The 15,631-nt window shown below is 40.6% G+C and overlaps 1 protein-coding gene across 4 annotated transcripts; it reads right to left on the reverse strand.

The window, feature by feature from the left end:
- Positions 1–179: 179 nt before the first annotated feature.
- On the reverse strand, positions 180–12,903 carry plekha4 (pleckstrin homology domain containing A4). 4 transcript variants are annotated; one of them, XM_031843979.1, is made up of 23 exons: positions 12,655–12,903; positions 9,738–9,807; positions 9,541–9,639; positions 9,353–9,425; positions 9,141–9,241; positions 8,763–8,881; positions 8,452–8,664; positions 8,021–8,321; positions 7,769–7,828; positions 7,489–7,641; positions 6,801–6,860; positions 6,606–6,686; positions 6,341–6,493; positions 6,057–6,155; positions 5,791–5,899; positions 5,469–5,542; positions 4,756–4,912; positions 4,502–4,551; positions 3,900–4,019; positions 3,408–3,809; positions 2,488–2,609; positions 2,271–2,380; positions 180–2,123 (listed from the first exon to the last, which is right to left on the reverse strand). In XM_031843979.1, exons 1-23 carry the CDS (start codon positions 12,693–12,695, stop codon positions 919–921), a joined length of 3,972 nt encoding a protein of 1,323 aa, XP_031699839.1. In that variant the 5' UTR covers positions 12,696–12,903; the 3' UTR covers positions 180–918. The 4 variants fall into 4 exon arrangements, with proteins under 4 accessions (XP_031699839.1, XP_031699840.1, XP_031699841.1 ...); XM_031843980.1 differs by lacking the exon at positions 12,655–12,903 and adding an exon at positions 10,373–11,033; XM_031843982.1 differs by having other exon boundaries at positions 2,034–2,123; positions 2,271–2,375.
- Between the last annotated feature and the right edge of the window lie 2,728 nt (positions 12,904–15,631).

Consider the following 15,631-nt stretch of genomic DNA (forward strand, 5'->3'; position numbering starts at 1 on the left):
ATTTGTAAACAGATAAGCGGGTCTCTCACTCTCTCTCTCTCTCTCTCTCTCTCTCTCTCTCTCTCTCTCTCTCTCCCTCTCTGTGTATATGTGCATATGTGTAGCCCAGTAAACATAAGGTGGTGCTGTCTTTAAGAGAGCGAGAGCCTGGGAAGGGGTGATGTAATGTGTTCTCAGACAATGATGTCATCGACTGAGACACGGCAAGGATTTAAAGTGACAAAGGCATTTTTACTGTCTCTGTTTAATTCTGCATCGGGGTTTGTCAGAGAGCAGCACCTAAGCATTTAGGGATGGGGGTGGTGGTGAGGCTTTCATTGACCGAAAAAAAAAGAATACATGAAATGAGAGTTTCTTGCACATACAAAGCAAGAGTCGGTGTCCCGATGTAGCACACTGCATGTTTATTAATCAGGATATTTGAGATACAAAACACATTTTGTTACAGTGACAATAACAGGGTTATGTTGCAATCCACAAGCAGCGATCATCTATAATTTCTGTGTCGTGTTAGATGTATGTTTTGAGAGGAATGAAATAACACTGGGCATGTTTTCGACTGGACATAAGGTATTTGGTGTTTATCACCAAAAAACAACAACCTGCAAGACCAATATTTTAATACATAGCTTTTGTTTTCATGAAATATTTGTAAGACTTTCTATTATAACTATAATCTGTTTCAAACCTAGTATGATGAATAATGGAAATGTTCAAGTTTACCAAATCATAGGACTATTTCTGACATTGTATGTTCCCATTTTACCATTTATAATCCAAAATTATGTGCAGATTCCTTCAATCACTTAAAGTCCTCTTCTTCAGTCCTTTTCCGTTACCAAAAAAATCACTTAACTGTGTTCTTGTCCTTTCCAAGTTCAATCATTTAAGCTCGTTAAGCCTTCGCTGTTCTTGCCTCTACAAACTTGTCCTTAGTACTGTAACTCGTGCCTTCCCAAAAGAGGAACTCCGAGTCACACTTACGCCCTCATAAAGAGAGCTGGATGGAGCGATGGAGTGGTTGTTGCCTCCTTCTTGGGCTGTCTCTTTGTTCCCCTCACTGAAACTACGACATTTCCTCGGCTCTTCAGCGCTCTCTTGGTCCACCTTCCCGTCCTCTGACACCTTCGCCAAACGTTGTTCTTCTCTTGACTTTACATATTCATCATCCAGGGCCTGATCAGAGGCATTGTCCTGAACAGACGCTCCTTGGACAGTTTCTCTAACTTCCAACTGTCTGTCTTGCCTTGAGGTGTCTTCACATTCTTTTTGAGGGACATATTTATGAACACACGCCTCCTTTGTGGGACTGGCTGAGGTATTTAACACTGCTTTGTCCTTGGTTGAATCCTTGAGTACATTATTAATTGAGTGAATATTTTCATTAAAGTCTGATGGCAAATGCAGGCTAGAATCCTTGCTCTCTTGGTTAGCAGATCTCCCAACATTATGGGTTGCTTCATCCGTCACAGATTCAGTGATATGCAGGTCTTCTTCATCTGGCCTGCATGACGTTTGGGCATTTGAATTTCCATCATTCGTTGTAATATCTGTGTCTGAAATAGTAATGTCACATGTAATCTTATAGAAGAGGGAATGGTTCTCTTTCATTTTCTCTAAGCTTTCGCTGACTGCGGATGACATTTCATTGGAATCAGTCACGTCGTCGGTGCATGCTGGTTGGTTCTCGATGTCTGATACCTCCTCATGGCACGAGTCTATGCCAGGGATCTGCAAAGGTACGAACCCTTGCCACTGGTTGGTGGAGAGGAACCACTTGGCTCTCAGATCGGAGGAAGAAAAATCACTTTCATTGTCATCAGTGGCAGGTTCTTCAAGCTTTTGCTCCTCTACATCCTTGCGACTTGTAAATCCCTTGCCTCCATCTTTCTGATAGATAGTCATAGAGGAGATGTGATAGGGTGAAGCTGGACGTTTTATTTTATTTTTGGCAACCCCTGTTCTTACACTGTGATCTTTGTGTTGTGTTTTGTCCCCAAATTTGACTTGACTTTTAGATTTTTTCAGATGGCGGTCTCTTTCATGTTCATCCTGAGATGTTCCACTACAAAGCTGAAGTTCTGCAGCTCTGATGTGATCACAGCTTCCATAGAATTGATGGTCTGAAAACAGGAACGTACCACAATTTGCCAGTAAGTTAGAGCATAGGAAGTGTGCTACTGATGAAGCAGCTTTGTAATAGTTGTGTTTACCAAATTTAATTTACTTGCAATCATTTACTTCTTGATCTTGTGTTAGTGAATATGTACCTGATTTCATCCTTTGTTTTCTAGCTGTGTCAGGGGGCACCTGATGAACGTCCGGCCCCTCCCCCCTGATTGGTAGTTGATCGAGTGTAGTAGCTCTTTGTCTGACTGCACTGATAGACAGACAGGTAGAAGAACCAATTTATGGAGGCGGTCATACTGTATATGTAAAGTGCATGTGCATATATTTAAATATAGCAATTACAAAACAATTTCTTACCTTCTTATGACTCTCTCCCGTATTCGTTCCACACGACGAAGTTTGGCCTCTCGCTGCTCAGGGGTCAGACAGAGGTTAGGGTCCATGTCAGGGGTCAGGAGGGCAGATTGCCGTTCATCTGCCTGTTCAAGCAGAGTCACATTAAAATGCACATAAGGCCCTCTAAAACACCTCAAAAAACAAAATTAACATTGCTCTATTAGCTTGATACTTTTCCTAAATGTATTATAGAATTACTTATGAACATGATTTTGAACTGACTGATTTCAGATGTCACTTCTTCACTTCTGTGTGGGCTGTCAGAGACCACAGGTGTAAAACATGGTTAAACACGAAATCACGAGTTAAGTCTTTGAGTTTTGTAGTAGTTTGTTCATTAGACTGTACAAGCAGTTAAACCCTGCCTGTGCTCTGATTGATGCAAACATACTGTAAGTAACTTCACTAAGTTGGATAATATACTGTAGATGTCCTTGATGTCCTGTGAATAACAACATACGTTACCATGTCAACAAAACACTAGAACTACCGCCTCACGGTTGAATGCCTCCGCCAACCATTCAAGTTTGTGTGAAATTGTCAAAATTAGCAAATTAATTTTTGAGTTATGTGCAATGAGGTTACATTGACCTTTATCAACCAAAATGTAATCAGTTAATTCTTGAGTCCAAGTGGACATTTGTGCAAAAGAATTTTCCTCCAGGCCTTCCTGAGATATTCCATTCACAAGAATGGGATGGGACGTACAAACCTGAATACGGCTGTCACCAACGCGAAGGCATAGCAAGGGTTGTGTTAGAATGAGATGACATTATATCAACTAATGGACTAGAAAATGCATGGTATGGTATCATCTTTCCAAATATGCTGTGCTTATACTAGTCTTTGATTCCTTTTAAATGTATTTCAATCTTTCTTACCCTGACGTCCAAGCTCTCACTCCCATGTCCTACACCTGCTTGGTCTTGAACTTGATTCCTCGAGGTCTCTGTTGGCTCGGCTCTGTTCGCTTCTGAACGTTTCTCCTTCTTGGAAGTCCTCAATATTCCGTGGTGCTGCTGCCTGTTTGTCCTTATAAAAGGCTCATCCTGGTGCATCTCTGCTGAGGACTGGTTTTGATCAGGACCTTCCAGCAACAGACCCCAGGGTTGCTTGTTCAACACCTTTTGCCCTGACAATCTTTGGTGCATCTCAGGTGATATCTGCTCGGACAATGGGTTGTCGAGTTCAGGCGGGGGGGCCTCAACAGAAACTCGTCTGGCCACAATAGAGGATGGCAGTACAGCTGTAACAACTCGTGTCACTCTTAGAGGAAACGGGGCCTGAGGAAATACCAAGATAAGATCAGTAAATGTATATTGGCATATATTGTCCTGATTCAGTCAGTTATACTGATTAATGATTTGGCAGACCTCCTCTCTTGTCTCTGAACTTTGACCTGGAGTGGGTATGGGGGGTTTCTTTTTATTAGTTAACCTCTCCTGATTCCTCTTCATCCGCTCAATCTGCTCTTCTTCACTCATCTTCAGCTTCTAGAAAATATATAGAATAAGCCATTTATGAACCCCACGCCACAGCAATATGCATTTAGAAAAGGTAACGCAAGAACCAGAATCCATGTATTTGAATATCAAAAACACTGTTACTACAGTTTGTGCAGAGGTGTATGTGTGCATACCGTATGTTCATATGCATCTGTATCTACATGTACAGTATGTGTTTGTGTGTGTGTGATTGTGAACATGTGAGAAAGGAGGTTGGGTGGCAAACATGAGAAGACTGAGCTAATGGCACTGAGACATGTGACTCTGCCTCCCCCTCTCGCCTACAACAGGCACTGCAACATGCCCTAATTGCAAGGAAGATGAGAGAAATCAAAGAATTGGAATTTGGCTGTGATTGCAACGAGGAAAAAATCTGCTTTGACTGCTTCTATATTTGGAGCATTTTGGATCACATGCATACATCCAGATATAGTTTTGACCAGCAAGTACGAAACTATGAAGAATCAAACCTTGGTTGATTGATTCATTGTATCTGGTGGGATCCACTTTGAACCAGATTCTAAAGATGAAATGAAAATAGAGGAAAGAGGAGAAGGACAGAGGGAGTGAGAGAGGATAAGTGGGAGGAGAGAGTGAACATAAAAAAAGATCCTTTTGCATAAAACACCTATTAAAGCTCTTTAATACTAGATATGTCTGAAAATGTGTTGTATTGTATTAATATTACTCTTTCCATGTACTCTATTTGTATATCTGCACCAACCGAATGTGTCTTTTGGTGCTTTCACACTAAGCAGGTCAGGCTGGCTGTTTCCTTTTCTCTGTACAGGATCAACAGTGTGGCCCTGATCCCTGCTGTGGAAGCTTTCCTGTAGCTCCTGCGGTAATGGTGGGCGGAGTGGTGGCTCTTGTTCCGCATCCTGCAGGGGTCATTGTCACAAGTGATATGAAAGAAGATCTCACTGCATCCATACCAGATTGATAAAGATTGATGCATGCCTCAACATAATGTAGAGATGTTGAATCAGTCCTTGACATGATAGAAAACAAACCTTGTCATCCCAACCGTCACACTATATTTTAAGAGTCACTAATAATATCTGGATAAAGGGAGAAAATTGACAATTCTAGGCTTGCAAATCCTGCTGTTCTGTTGATCCACTATGGTATATATTCACTGAGCTACGATCATGCCAAACTACAAAAAGAAGACCAGATCACATAAAGCCATCACATCACAAATAAATTAACAGTAATTTGATCTATATGTTGTAGAATTTAAAGCAATTTTGTGAAAGAAAAATCAAACGCTGTGGCAATACTGTAAGAAAACACCCGTAGGACTGAAAGATCTCAGCAGATGCCAGCAGATGGATTAACCTTAACCTTTGCATTGAGCGGACAACAATTCCACATTTGTTCATAAGCAGAGAGCAAACGTCACTGACAAATCAATGGACAGGAGTCGTACTGTACCATTGGGAGTCCACTCTGCATTCTCTCAGTGGGAGATCCAGGGGATCCAGGATGTGGAGATGTCGGCTGGAACGCTGAGGGGGAGACAGAAAAGGTCAAGCTGTTGACACTCTTCATCAATCGTCAGGTTGTGCATGATCAACATGAACCAGGCTACTTTGCTTATTGGCGGCCTAAGCAAGAAGTAATTAGTTAAGCTTTCAAGACTTCACAATCAAACCCACCACCACAAAACATTGAAACGGCACCTTATTTCTATTGCACATAATAATTATGCAGTCTAAACTATTCAGCATGACAGTGAGAGAAAGGTGATGCTTACTCTGGTGCCTCTGTAGTCCCAGCAAGAAGCGGAAGTGATCCCTGTTGATCTTTAGTCCAGCTAGGATGTCCTCCATCATCCAAAGCTCTCTCTGGGCCTGAGACTGGTCCTGACAAAAAGAAAGAAATCAAAGATATTACTCATGAAGTATCTTCAGGCATGAGCCTCAATGATTTGTAGAATTGTTGTCCCTTTGAGGTCAGTGGCTAAAATAATATATATAAAAAAACACACATCACACACTCCAGTTTGTAGTTTTCAAATACCTGTGGTACTCCAAAGTTACAGATGTGCTGAAGGTGTGAACGGATAACCGACAGTTCACTCTCCATCCTCTCATATTGACTCCACACCCGCTCCATTTCCTGAATCAAAAGATCAGAAGATTTGTGAAAAGAACGAATGTGAAGAAAGTATATCAACAGTATAATTGACAGTTTATGAGTACGTCGCATCCCTTTTGAATGATCAATGATATAGTAATAAACTACACATGCAATCCCATTGTTTATTTCATTCTGGTTCCATGTCCCCCGTGCTAATTACACACCAACGATACATCACACATTCTAGCCCGGATTGTGACCAGCTCTTCCTGGAGCAAAGCCTTCTGGGTCAGGGCTTCTTCCTGGGCCCTGGGCCCCAGGCTTTTCCACTCCTCCAGCTGAAGTCTGGACACCTCTAATGCACACTGGACGCTGTCCTGCAAACAGGAAAAAAAAAGCTTTTATTTTTATTCTCAAACCAGTCACAATATATTGTTTGCTATTAATTATTCTAAATAGCCTTAAATGAGTAATCTTATTATTACCCACCTTATCCATTTGTAGCTGGGCCAGTTCCACAGAAAGAGTCTGGAGCAACTTGTCACACCCACATAACCTCGTCAACACAACCTGAAGAGGGAAAACAAAAATAAAAACTCAGACAGAAACATCTTATAAGATGATGAGTAACTGCACCGCATTGGTGACAGTTAAGAGCCATATGGCAACATTATAAATACTCACGTCTGCATCGCTTTCAAGAGGCCTGATTGGCGGGGCTTCCCTCAGGTCAGGCTTTGGTGCCTGAAATGCATCAAGGTTATCATTTTGTTAAATAGTGCTGTTTTGATGTTGCTTCTTCCTGTTCACCATTTATCAAAGTGTGATTGTAAATACAATTTTAATGAGATCATTTTTGAATGTTTTTTTTCTGTAATCCATTGTGCTGACTACAGTTGGTGAATGTGGGTTAATGCTGCAATGCTTCAATATTAGACTGAGCTGTTGTCATTCAAATAGGCACAGCACAAGCTTCAGCCCTCTGCCAAATATCCGTTTCATATCAAACAACATATAACATTTCATGTAGCATAATCATGGCAGAACTCATCAAAATTAGACAAAACACAAATATATAACTAGAAGTAAACAATGAGCACTATAGGATTTATTAGTCACAAATAAAAACTGACAATAAAGCACAACGACATGGACATGAAACAAGTCAGTGACATTCTTTACACATACTATATTACAAGGTCTACAAAAACCCTGTTGCTCACATTGATATCAAAATGAGTCCCCATGGTTAGATACATAGAACATAACACCACAACATTTTCGAGGAGACATACAAACAACACATCGCAGGTTTAAAGTTGAACCACACAGGACACCATAGGAACACAGAGCGCAGCAACGAGGGCTGTACCATGGCTGGCGGTAGCACACAAACAGATACATTGCTGCGGTGATGGTGATGATGATGGTGATGGTGGTGGTGTGGGTGTTGGGGAGCATGTGCAGCTCTCGCTGATGGGGGCAAAGGGGGCAGTAAATCTGCATGTGCCCCTGTGGAGAAGCCCTGAAGGAAGAGGCCGTATGTAAGAACAGAGCACACATGGCGTTACACACAACCTACAACGCTACTTTACACTGCTGAACACTAGTTTGGATGTTTGCCATAAATATATTGTTTGTACTATAATCACCTTTCCTAAATGTCGTTTCCCACTCGATATATGATGGACAGACCCATAGGTAGGTGTAGGCTGTGAACAATCAAAAAGATTAGGTTTGAGTGACATGAGATGTTTGGTGATACAAAATCTTGTGCGGCAATTAAGTATTGCACTTCGACAAAGTTTTGGAGCCCACAAGAGACACATTATAATAAAAATGAACCCTGATAACATATCAGGGCTATCGGAGTACATCCTATGATCAAGATCAACCAAACACACCTTGCATAGGTTTTGCCGCCTCTCCGTGACTGGAGTATTTGGGGTGGATTTGAACTCCAGCTTAGGTGAGGCAGGTGCGTAGTACAGGGTTTGTGGCACCATGTCCGAGTCATCGTGAGGTCGAATGTCTACCCTTCCCACTGGTGTGTGAGGTCGTGACCCCAGGTGACCTCTTGAGGTCAAAGAACCCGTTCCCATCATTTCTGTCTGCATGGGTGGTGTGTTACGGCCAGGCAGAGAGCCTTCCTCTTGGTGTGGACCAAAAGCTCTTCTTCTGCTAAAATCAAGAGGGCTGGGTGTTCTGTTTGAAGAGAAAACAGAGAACAGAACAGAAATGTAAAAGCTGGGACTTTTCTGGTGATGATTTTCTCTTCAAGTAAACCACTGGGATTTAAATATGCGCCATTCACACTCAGAGATGCTTTGACAACCTGCTGTTTCTGTGACGCACACTCCGCCTCCCCCTCGGATCTGAGCGCGAAGTTTCAGTCCTCCCGCCAGTGTAATGATTCGGTTCGCTCAGAGTCCTGCTGACGTGTATGTGTCTTTGGGAGGGACCCTCTCCATCAGAGGGGGTTTTAGGGAAGTCCACTGACTCACTGCTGCCACCTATCTGTATGAAATCCTGATAACTCGAGCAACGCCTGAATTTATAAGAGATGCAGAAAATAAAAGCTCAATCATGAAAAATGTTTGATATTTACAGCATAACACCTTCATGTCCACAGTGAATGTGCTGTACCTGTTCAGGGAGCAGTTTGGCTCCATTGCAGCAGACTGACTGAGGGCTCGGACCCAACCCAACATGTCCTCCTGAGTGTCAGCACTGAAGAAATAAGAGCGCATTCCCTGGTGCACCACCTAGTTTTACAAAAATAAATAAAGAAACTTACAGAAGCAAGTTGACAAAGTGTAGTAAAATGAAAACCTAAATGTGTATTTTCTATGTTTTCTTTCCGCTAGTCTGAAAGAAGATGTTACGGAAGCAAAATAGCACAAAACTCTAAATTGACCAGTACATGTCTCCCCTTTGGTTTGTTCAGTGGAGTAAAAACAATTCCTGTAAAATCCAATGTCAACAATGCATTTATGGATTGGACGAGTAACCAAATGATGATACCTTGAAGGTGAACTTTCTGTTCTTGCATTCTCGTGGTGTGCAGAACAGGATTCTGTAGCTCGGGAGTGGGATGCTGCCCAGCACAGATTCTTCTCTACTGTCTGGCGGGGGGACAGAAAATGAATGAACAGAAGAAGAGAAGCATTGTTCTACAGTCAGAGCACATGAAAGGGTTTCACTCGAGAAAAACTGCTGGGATAAAAGCTGTGTACCTTTATAGTAAAACAGACAGAAGTTGGAGAGGACAAACCACCTTCTCTTCCAAAGCTTCAAACCAGAACTGTCCTGCAGAGGGGAGATCCATTAGGAGCTGCTCTTTGCTTTACTCAGTCAATCTTCTACATGAAATGTTATTAGTAAAAGTTATTAATTGTTAAGCAGACCATGTTTGAAAAATTACTTTTTTGTTGAGCCATCCTCTGATGACTACAGGACAATTGGGGTCTCTCTTGGCAGCCAGACATCTTTTCCCAAATGTTTGCACCTTTCCATCACTTTCCTGTTACCCGAAGAGGGAATGGCACATTAGTATGCATTAACTGTATCGCAGTAAGTCGTCCACATGTGCAAGATAGAAAAATCGAACTTAAAACAAACCTTTATGACAGGAAAGTAGGAAATGGTGGCCACACTGGATGTTTGGCTTACTCTGTCCTGGTCATCCATTCTGCAGTGGAAACACAAATATTCAAATATAGCTGAAAACAGCCAGATAGACTGGAAAGAAGGATGAGGTAATTACAAGAGGATCCCAGTCATAAACCTTTGTGAGACGTGAGCTGGATGCAAATGTCACATACGAAATGTCAGTGTTTACACCCAAACTAAAGGCGAAGGTGAACTTTAACCAGGGTATTTCATATATATATATATATATATATATATATATATACATACGTTTATAAGAAAGTATTCCTTCATTCAAGGTCATACAGTATTTCCATAGTAGAACACACAATTATGGCACATACACACACGCACACACAGCAAAGTACACCAAATATCTCAATTGGACTGGACTTTTTTAATTACAGCTCAATAAAGTAAATAAAACACATAATACAAATATCTACACATGTAAAGTTATAATTTACCACAACCTCTGAACAAACACTTGGCTTCCCTAATGCCATACACGGTATGTGACCAGTACTGAACAAGACTCATACCTCACGCTCTACACATATGAATGAACTGGTTGCTCTGAGTGAGGCTAAGACGCTAGGCCTTACCAATACAATCTGAAACAGAGTCTCTCTCTGTAGAAGCAGTCAGTCACTTCCATGAACAGCACCATGTAACATCCGAGCACACAAATGCCACATTCCCATACAGTTGAGATTTTTTTCCCCCAGTCAACTGTTCATCCGCTCGGAGGCTTGGTGTTGTGCTCTCCCCACTTCCAATGAAAACTCTCCCACAATTCTATTCTGAGCCACAACAGGCCGACGCGCATCCCCACCACGAAACTGACAGGTGACAGCTGCATCGCCGTGGTAGCAGGGAGGGGCCCCGGGACTGTGTGAAAACCAATCTGGCAGCAGGGACGGCCTGGTATGAGAGGCGACATTTGGAATGTGTCCCGAACTACAGAACTGCAGCGTGGACTGCTGAAGAAAGAAAACCAAGATAAAAGCGCGTGGAGCGGGGAAAGTAAAATGGCCTGTTGAAGACAAATGCGTTGCGTGGGGTTCACTGTGTTACTAGTTTGTGTGCTTCTGTAGAGTCATGCCATCTTCTTTATGTACCTCAGGTCATATGATAGCATGTTTTCTTGCACCTGAACACCTACTAAAATACCCAGCACTCCTCTTTTATACAATCAACTTTGTTCTTGTTTCATGTGTGCTCTGTTACTCAATTATAACTCACATTTATGTCTTTCAACTTTCAGTTTATGCAATATACATATATATACATATATATATATATACATATACATATACATATACACATATATATACATATACATATACATATACATATATATATATATACATACAATTATATATTGCTTTGCTTTCCTAATAATGCAATATGTCTATCCTCTTAAATTCCTTATTTTTATGTCATCAATTACTTCTCGTATTATATAATCTACGAATTTCAACAGAGTTGATTTCTCTAATACTTTCTCATTATATTTTTATAAATGTAAATACAAATACAAATATACTTATAAAATATAAATTGTTCTAGCATTTTAATTTTAATTTTTCTTATATTTCTATGTCATGAAAAAATAATTGCTTTATGTATTTACGTGATATTTCTTTAATTTCTATTTGTGTGTTATCAGACGTAGAATTGTTACCAACAAATTTGTATGCTAAACTACTTTGTGTGTTTGCATCTGCTGTATTTGCAGTTAGACGTATGTATGCATATATGTATAATGTAATAACGTAATCACTTAATTTACAGTCACTTTTTACTGAAAAGTATCCTTATTTAGATATTAAAACTGATTCTCAGTTCCTGTAAGTTACACCTGCTGTAGCTGTCTTAGCAAAGCTTTACAGCTTATGTTAACTGTAGAGTTATTGTTGACCCTCATAAGACAGCACTACAGATGAACTTGAAGATAGAAATTCATGAGAAACATCTCACAAGCACTCGTGCGTGACCCAGAGGTTTGAAATGGTTTAGCTGCCGCAGTCTATGTCGTCGTAAACCACGATCCTCTACAAGCGAGACACGGAGTAAACGAGAGAAAACAATCAAGTCTTTGTAAGAGATGAGAGCAGAGACCAACAACCTCATAGCCGATGGAGGTTACGTGGGTGTTGTGAAATATTTGGAAAATCTCCTCCTCAGTCAGTGGGGGTCACTTGCTTGGAGAGAAGACTTAAAATGCTAAAGAGGGATGGAGGGGAGGACAAATGGTGGGTCTGTGTACCACACAGAGTGCGCTTTGTGGTGCCCAAGGACTCTGGAGCATCATGTGAAGTTGGTCACAGAGCATGTTGAATAAAATATCCTCCCTCTCCATCAACACAAATATTTGCATGTCTCCTACATTCTCATGTCTTTTAATGCCAAAAAAATCATCACTATCAGTTTGACCTTATGTAAGTAAAGTAGTGGCATAAGGCACTGTCACAACTACTAATTTAACGGCCTGAGAAGATTGTCCTATGAGGATACTGGATTTTTGTACACAGCACATTTCATATGACTTTACACAGTTAAGTTGGGCTACAGGAGGCTCAACAGTTGCGGGGAAATACAACTGAAATATACCAGCTTAGCAAAGAGATAAATTCCCTCAATGGGTATTTAATAGTTTCGCCACAGATAACACAGCAGGACCTGATTCACAATACTGTTAACCTTAAGCAACAGTCTTTTTGTTAAATGTATAACAAACTGTACTGTTAATTTATCAAATAATTCATAAAGCAACACTCAAATGTACTCATGTATATATTTCTGTAGCAAGTTTGTAACTATTCAAAGTCTACAGAGAATAAAATTAGACATAAATCATAATAAAGATGCCATATTGCTGTACCTGACTAATTGTGCCCGCCTGCTGGCTGCTTCAAGCTCCATCACTTGGCAGTCTTCCTCACAGCATCTCCTCAGGCTTGGCTGCCCCTCTTCCTGGTTTCAAAAGCTCCTGTTGCCCAAACAGCCACAACCCTCTCCCGCTGTACTCTGCTTCTCTCCTTGCACGTGTGAACCTATCTATCTGTTTCTCTCCTTCTCTCCGTTCTGACTTGTAGCTGCAGTGATTGTCCGGTGATCTACCTACGCTGGCTGTTAACACTCTTCTGTCCTCTAACAGTGCACTCTCTGTGAGCCCCTTCTCCCCCCCTTCTTCCTCTTCAGTGTCCCTCCCTCTCACCCTGCCCTTGACAGCCTCTCTGTCTTTTGCTGAGTGTGGGTTTGTGACTTAGGAATTTACTAAAAGAAACAAACAGCTGTTTAGTTGATTAGTTGAATTTCATTTCTCGGCTGTATAAATCCAACTTCATGACGATTAAAGATTTGGATGCCAGCCTTGAATCATCACCCTTGATAAAGGTCTGGAAAATTGGTCAAAGTCAACTTTGTTGAGTCTAATCTGTTCGAGCGTGATGAGAGTGCTCTCTCTAAATATATTGTATATTCGAGGTGGTACCGATCGAGGTGCCTGCACAACCCTACCACAAAGCTAGCTCATCCGGTTGTTTCAGTGGCAATCTAGATCCAGGTTCCTGAAAATCAAGTTGGGAGGTTCAACATCTACTGGAATCGTTAGATCTTCTTCACTGGATCTCCTCAGTCAACAAAGGACCCCTGTTGTACAACATCATACTAGATCAACATACAATTTAATAATTAATTGAAAATGATTTGTTACTAGTTCAAATTCCAAATTTTAGACAGGAGTCCAAGTACAAACCCAAACTGTGAAAAGCAAACCCTTGGAGTTTGAACCACTGGAGATAATCTACTGGAAAACAGATCTTGTTGGAAAACAAAGCTCCTGGATAACTGCAGCAATTGTGGAGAACCGAAGAATTTGAATATGACCTTCAGTCGTCCACCCAGCGGATGGGAGTCGCCCAGTTGGACATTAACGTTGCAGGTAAAACAACTTTTAGATTGATTTTATTATTTTATTGTCTGATTCACTGATTCATAGCCTGAAAATCATTAAGAGCGTCATCAGTATAGAAATCAATATATCTTTTAGAATGTAAGGTGTACAGGCCTGTTGGGAAAACATAGATTTGGGGGGAAACAGACTATCATTTGACATGTAAAATTATTATTTAACGGAATAATGTGTCTTGAATTTGGAATTTGTTAAAAATTACTGATTTGAAAACACTGCTATTTTGGTTTGAGGGCATCAAATCTGCCAAATTTTACATAGAAATTCATGAAAAAAGACGGTGAGTATAGGCCAAATTTAATAAAATTCCAAAAATTTGGTTTAGTTGTGCACCACGGAGAGGATGGAACTATTGGGAGCGAAAGTCAGGATGTACAGGTGTAATCAAACCACGTTCTTCTGTGTGGATGGAACCAGAGTTGACTCTTGAATTGATGAAGATCTAGTCAAATAAAAATGAACTTGCTTTCTGAAAATACACCAAAAATAAATACACCAAAAAATGAATGCTGTTTAGATTGATCCGTCTTGCAGTCATTTGTGTAGCATTTCAATATCAGACATAATCATATTGTCTTAAAATCAGTCAGTCTAGGCTTTAAATAATTCCACAATTGGGACAAAAGCATTTCCCCAGATGGTAGGCTCGTTTTTTAAGTTTTCTGTTTCACTGAGTCAGCATCTTATGGAGTTCTTCTTCGAATATTCTCAAGATAGAAACTGAACTGCCTCGACTTGGATGCAGTGCATGAGAAAGATGGTGCTTCAGTAATCCAGCTGCAAGAAAACAGGTGTACGGGGCTTTAAGGTGAGAAGAGTGCAAACGTTTCGAGTCATGAATAATAATAAAAAACCTAGACAGAGAGAAAAGCTCTCAAAGAAACAGTGAAAGCCGATACCCAGCAGCGGGCCCACTACAGATGCCTCGGGAGAGCTGGCATTGTTGCTGTCGGAGGGGAAGATATGAAAGGTATTTTAAGAGCTATGATAAGAACAAGGAGAGGAAAGCCAAGTCTAAATATACTCTTACAGGAAAGCAGCCGTAAGGTCTGGCTGGTTGCTGGGACCATATTCATGCTATACAGTTTAACCTCAACACGTACTGCAACTAAGGCACAAAACACTTGGACAATTTCTCGACACTCAGATAGTAGTCATGCTGTCTTATAATTAGTATCTCACATGTCCAGGCCATTTGGTTTTGATCTCTGATGCCCATGACCAGTTCTCACAGGGCACCAATTAGTCTGCCTTAAGATATTTACGAGCTATCCCTGTTAGCATACTACACAATTAGCCTTGTTGACTGACAGCTGTGTGGCTACTTATCATCTCCTGTTACACACTGAACAATCTGCGGGGCACTCGTATTCAGGAAGCAGGGACAGTGGTGTGAAGACTCATGGGAAATGTAGTTCAGTTAGACAGTCAGACAAGCTAGAGTCCACATTCACCTGTAATATATGGAGCCCTCAAAATGTTTCATAGATTTTTAAAACAATAATCACATTAATAATTAAAGGAAACTCTTTAAATGGACGAATAAACTGAACACATTTAATAAATTGTTCAAATTCAACCAAATATGATTTAAAGTAACATTTCATTACACTCAAAATAATTTATTTCGTAAAAAAAACTATAGAAGATAACAAAATATAATGCAATATTATAGAAAGTCATGATATCTATAGTATTTCATTTTAACATTCAGGAAACTCATGACTTGTGTCTACACCCCGTCATAAAATGTCATATTAGAGGGAAGCATATTGTATACAGAGTTAGTAAAATAAATGTCAGTGTGCAGACAGTCCATATTGTGAATATTTTTTGCCGTTTGTTATGTAAAACAACAAGAGGTGCAGCTGTTTAGTCATTGTCT

Source organism: Anarrhichthys ocellatus, unplaced genomic scaffold (genome assembly GCF_004355925.1).
Source record: "Anarrhichthys ocellatus isolate YVR2014 unplaced genomic scaffold, GSC_Weel_1.0 scaffold4, whole genome shotgun sequence".
Taxonomy (NCBI): Eukaryota; Metazoa; Chordata; class Actinopteri; order Perciformes; family Anarhichadidae; genus Anarrhichthys; species Anarrhichthys ocellatus.